General features: G+C 43.1%; 1 protein-coding gene across 1 annotated transcript in view; it reads right to left on the reverse strand.

Annotated features, from left to right (window-relative positions):
* LOC142971140 (uncharacterized) overlaps window positions 1–4,837 on the reverse strand; it is a 29,524-nt gene extending 24,687 nt beyond the window's left edge. Inside the window, exon 1 of the mRNA XM_076111779.1 lies at window positions 4,822–4,837. Within this exon, the coding sequence (XP_075967894.1) occupies window positions 4,822–4,837 (16 nt within the window). The remainder of the gene's footprint in view (window positions 1–4,821) is intronic.
* Window positions 4,838–6,000: the final 1,163 nt, after the last annotated feature.

Below are 6,000 nucleotides of genomic sequence, written 5' to 3' on the forward strand. Positions count from 1 at the left end.
GTATATATTCAATTTTAAAGCAGTCTGGTGTTGGGGTCTGACTATAGGTCAGTTATATATCTGACTCACATGAACATATGAAGACACAGTCACATTCACCCACACAGACAGCAACCGCTATAATGACCCGTATGTAGCAGCAGACAGACTTTAGCATAGGCTTCATCTCCATGCCTCACCCAACCAGCTGTGTTGGCTGAGGAATGCAGCTTTCATCTGTTTATACTTTCAGAAGATCAACACTCCAAATACAACCCGAAGGTATACTTTTGCAGCCATTTTTGTTCTGTGAGCCGCAGAGTATTTGGCGACAAAACACAAGAAAGTCGAGCATTGAAATTGCCTGTGATTAAAAAGCCAGTAACATCTCACTGTCTAAGTTGTGGCCTTTCCAAATGAAAACCAGTACTTCCTGGAACGCAGAGTGCATCTCTCTTTATTTGTGGAGACGCTTGGAATCACTTTAGCCATAAATCTTGATTTTTGGAAGGAACTTTTTTTTTTACTACGGTGATCTGGGTTTTTCGTATTTTTTTGGAGGGCGGTTTCACAAGAACAAGCGCGGCTGTTCTCTTCTGCTGTAGTACTTATGACTGACTGGATTTGAATTCTTGTGAACATGTCTTTGTATTGTTTCTGCAGCCTCAAACATTATCTGTTGGGATCTCATTCAGGTAAGTACAGGAGTTAAACTGTGCGTAACGTTAGGGCCTTTCGTGGCCGAGACATTAATTAAAGCGTCACACCACCAGGAGATGTCTGGCCGAGCTGTCGGCCAAATAGCTGGAAAGAGATTTTTCCTGTCGGGTTTTCAGGGATTTCAAACACTGCGTGTTGGGACAGACATTTACTGGAAGAGAAGTGTGGTTTTTAGAGCGGTCTTAAAGAAAAAACACAAAAAAACACCGCAAGCCTTGAAGAGGAGGAGGAGGAGGAGGAGGAGGAGGAGGAGGAGGAGGAGGAGAGGGATGTTCACTTTTTCCCCTCCTCTCAGTTAATTCATTGCAGGTTCCACACTTTTCCACAGACGCCGTAAAAACACAGTTTAGCCGTGACAGCGGCGAGAAGGCATGCTCCCTTCTGACTATGACTGCTTGATTTTCCACGAGTCAGCCAGAAGCTGGGGCAGACAGTTTCCTCCTCCTGGTTTGAAACATGGAGTCTGGAGCTCTTCAACATGACTCATGTGTGTACTCTGTGCCCATCATTTAGAGCAGTTCACCAGACATCAGCCAGATAACAAAAAATCCCCCCCAAAAAAAGTCATGGCACTCATTAAAGAAGAAGACGAAGAAAAACCGCAGTGCCACAAATGTCATGTAGCTGGCAAATGTGAGGAGACGAAAAAAAAAAAAGATAGTTTATGGATTTTCCTTGGCTGATATGGAAATACTCATAACATGCAGTGTTTGGGGAGAATCTATGGCAGCCACAAGTGGAGGGGTTAGAAAATGACCTGATGGAAACAATGAGTCACATGAAGCTGATTCTCATTTCCTTTAGAAAAAATAAAAAGATGAGTGGGTCCAAGTGCGGCCCCCCCAAGCGGGCCACACTCCCGCTCTAATTGTCAGAGAGATAGTGCCCACTGGATGGTCAGTTTATGAAATCATACCGTTTATGACGTTTGTTTCCAGTCTTGTTCTGAACCAGTTGTTCACTGCAGTGAGAGTAACTGACTGGTTAATACCGTGAGGAGTACAGCCTGATTCCTCGTCCAGATGCAAATGAGTTACAGCTGCTGAGGGGCGGCTCTGCTGCAGCTGCTCTTTCCTGCTCTAAAACCCCCGGTGTCATGGCCAAACATAAATCTTCCCTCTGCAAAGTGACCTTTTGTTCCAACCTGTGATTGGTCGGTCCAGGAAAAGCAGCCGTTCCACAAACATCAGTGGAGAGCTTTTTACATATCAGCCCAAAGCCTTGAGTGGTAATGGGTCGAAATCATGTCAACAAGGTGTTTTGCTTCGAAGCGAATCAACGCCCTGTGATTATCCCTCGCCCCGTGTCTGTTTCAATATTCCGATGCATGGAGGATTTGCTGTATTGAAATCTGAAATGACGCTCTAGTTCGAACACGCTCGCCCTTCACTTTGGCTTCCACAAACAAAAGCTCTGTATCTCGAGGGAGGGGGAAGACGCTCAGGCCAGGAAAAGTTGAAATGAATAAGTAGCTCGCTGATTACATGTCTAAGGCTTTTCCATCAACAGGCCCCGTCTCCAGTGGGCCTTCCCTTCAAAGAGGCGACCACAGCTACGACGAACCTTTCCCATCCCACGTCCAGCCCTGGAGGACTGTGGTCCTGCTAAATTATACATCCCCTCTCCTCTGCCTCTTTATCTATTTGACTGGCTGACTCACTGCTTTCTGTTGCCTTGGGTTGGATCCATCTCATTCTCATGGCTGTATGTATTAGAGCAGAACTGGTATTATAGTCTAAATCTGCATCTCAGACACAATATAAAGCTACAGAATAACCTTTTCTGAGTTCAATTAAATTAGCCGTAGAGGGGGAACCGAGCATTTAAAGGATGGATTATGCAAGTGACCACTTGTTCTCAAGCAATGTCAGGAAATATTGTGACAGAAAGCGAAGAATTGTTCAGATGTACCAATCAAACGTGCCTCGATGCCATATGGAAAATGCAATTTGCAGCACATGCGTGTGCTCATTATGAACTGAATATGCTGTGCGACACATGGCGTGTTGCACTTTATGTGAAAAACTCATGTATTGAATTCATGTGGGTTATCCCTCTGGTCTCTCTTTGTGTGCCTTTACGTTTCACAATGTGAAGGTTACTCTGTGACCACATTTGTTCTTTGTGTTTGCTTTCCTTTTTTTTTTGCTTTTCTGCATCACAAATGTTGCAGACATGTGACTACAGAGGTTGTTGAGTAAATAGCATATACTGTGCAGTACTTTATCCTAACAAACGTGAAATGTAAACACTTGCTGTGTAAACCATCAATGCAAGATCCTTTCCTTATGTTCTAGTTCTTAAACCAAGAACAAATGCAGTAAGGCACACTTAGAGGTGCTCAATATTGAATTCAGAGCGGTTCTGTTGCCTCCACTGAGCCGGCGGCTAGAAGCTAACGCTGCTAACAGCGCTATCAGCTGCAACATGCACTAAAATTCACGCAATTCAAAGCAAGGAGCCCGGATCACAACACACCCAAAGAGGGAGAAGGACTTCATTCTCTGCTCAGGAAGACATTACTCCTACTTTATCTTTACATAGCCAACCGCTGTTTGTTGCTATATTGATGCTCTGACTTTCACCTGCACCTGCACAGTCCTGGTAAACTGTCAAACATGTGGTTTTCATATCCTAAATGACACGCACTGACTCTAAATGTGAACAATGTGCCGCACCACCGGTCCAACTTTGACTTCATGAGATGCACCTAATAAAATATGAATAAATAAAATAACATGCGCATTTGCTGTAATATACATTAAACTACCGAATCAGTTAATGTAGACAGGGCGTGGCCATATATTCAAACATAAAACACTGTGACATTTCCTGCTGGTGCTACTTATAACACACAGGAGAAGCACACTCATCATCTAATCTCCACCGATTTATTGTTCCAATTGGTTCTAATAAATATAAATCAATTAATATTTTTACATTTTGGCCGGTTCATGTACAAGTAAAAGCAGGTATGCAGCAAAGGAAAATGGATGACGTCAAACATTCCCGCTTACCAGAGCAGAGCGTTAACATATACAAGGGGTCAGAGCGCCCCGGTGTTTTACATCAACTGAGCACATAGCCAGATGTGAAAGAATAAACCGTAGATTCTGAACGCAGACGAACTCAGAGGAAAGTTGTTCTCAGCACAATCTGCTCTCGCCGCGTGACTGAAACACAGTAAAACTCAAGGAAGACTCGTGTTTCAGGCCTTTGTATTTAAAAAGAGGAAAATGGCAGTGAAATATAATATCTGGCTATGTGGCTGGAGACTATGTGGCGACAAGCTTTAGTGTGGAGAGTGAAATGGTGCAGGAGTTATCAGGACTGTATGTTCCCACTCAGAGTTCAGCAGAACTATTACAGCTTTGAAAACACATTTTTTTTCTGATTCTCAAAACTGTCATAAAAAGTACACTGGAAACGGTTGTGACTGAATCATTCCAATACAAACGCTGGTTATACATTTTGTTTATAATAATAAAGTAATATGCTTGCAGTGTTCATTTGGGGTTATTCCATACATGACAACATATAGAAAACATTTGAACTACTGTAATTGTATTTATTACTTTTTTCTTTACTCCCCCGGTACCCGTCTGCTTCCAGCTGGCTACCTGATGCTGCGCGCACATTGACATCATGGTGGGAAAAAGAGAGTGATTATCTGTCAATTAAAAACGCAGTCTCCTCAAAGTTTATGACAAATTGCACAAAAAAAAAAAAAACGAGCCAACGAGATGCAGCAGCAGTGAAACGTTGTGCTCCTCAGGCTACCTCGTGTCGTCTCATCAAACAACGGGAAACAGTCGTTGCTGCTAGAGATGGAGCCAGAAAACGAATGGGGGAAGCAGCTGTGGTTAAAGTGTTCGACACACTCATTAAAATTCAGCTAGTAGCAAATCTGTCCGTTTTCATTACTTTATATTTATGTAGCAAATGTAGAAATGCTAATTGGATGGTCGTCTGTTTGAGAAATACAGAGAAAAATGTGATTATAATAATCATCCGCTCGTAGCGATAACTTTTACCCTGACGGACGTGATAACAACATGCGGGTTACCACTGTACTGTCAGCATGAAATGCTTCTATTATGTTAATGTAAAATAAGCTCATACCCTCTATACCAACCATCTTATCGCTTGGTGTCGGTCAGTGTTGTGTGGGATGTTAAGTTGTCAGTATTTCAGTTTAGCCACACATTTTTTTTTCCCTCCATCACTTCCTGATATCTAGCCATGTGGATCATTTCAAATCAACTCCTTATAGATAGTCTTTTTTTTAAATCAGTCAAATGAAATGTTGCTCATATTCAAATCATTGAAAAATGACGAAAGACCAAAGAAAGTGTCCAAGTTGCAGTTGACAATCCACAGACCTCGCTGCCAAACACTCTGTACCACACTGTGTCGGAGGTTAACCTGAGAAACGGGGACACTGTTTTTTGGAACTATATCACGCCGGCGGATTGTTTTTTCAAATGTCATCTTTTGAGGGCGGTGGCAGAAGTCTCAGAGACTGACTTCTCATAGCCTCAGCATGAATTCTGAAATGACGTGCGTGGTGAAACACTAAAACAGTTTAAATCATTAAAATGAATGCTCAGCACTGTGAGCCACGCCATCTGCAACTCCCATAACATCACATCTGTTTGCCTTTTCAAGTGCAGGCCCATGTTGCTGTCTCCCTGTTCTCTCTCTGCATTTCACCTTGAATATGTGAGCAGAGGAACATAATCACAGGCGATTGCATTAACACAATGGCTCCTTAACCATTTCCCCCGTGCAGTCTTGTGGCTTTTGTCCCTAAATACACACAGCAGCAACATCACGCTCATCGGACAACACGGCACAGCATTATGCTTGCAAGTGAAAGTCTAACAGAGACTTAATAAATTACATCTGAAACATTGCTAACGATCTCAATGCTGATGGAATACACATGTCCAACCCATTCTCCAGGTTGGGAAGGACTTTGAGTTTGTTTTATGAGGCGTCTTCTATTCGTGGTGAGGAGCAACCCCAAAGGCAAGAGAAATTTATTGCCTCCACATTTTGTCTGACCTCAGCGCTACAGCGGTTTGAGGACGCCGCATCAACTCCTCAGACCAAATGGCTGCCGGAGGGCTCCGTTTTAAATCCCACTTTTCCTTTCGCAATTGGCCTGCTTTTTCTCATATCCCCGTCAGGCGCTCTAATCTCCCTCTCTTCCTCCTTATCCCTATCAAAGCACACTATCCGCTTTTTGGACTTTTCCTCCACGCTCCTCTGTTTTTCCCTTTGGGTGCTCTGTTCTTT

The sequence above is a fragment of the Anarhichas minor genome, unplaced genomic scaffold, assembly GCF_050575085.1.
Source record: "Anarhichas minor isolate MPS153535 unplaced genomic scaffold, ASM5057508v1 ptg000004l, whole genome shotgun sequence".
NCBI classification, from domain to species: domain Eukaryota; kingdom Metazoa; phylum Chordata; class Actinopteri; order Perciformes; family Anarhichadidae; genus Anarhichas; species Anarhichas minor.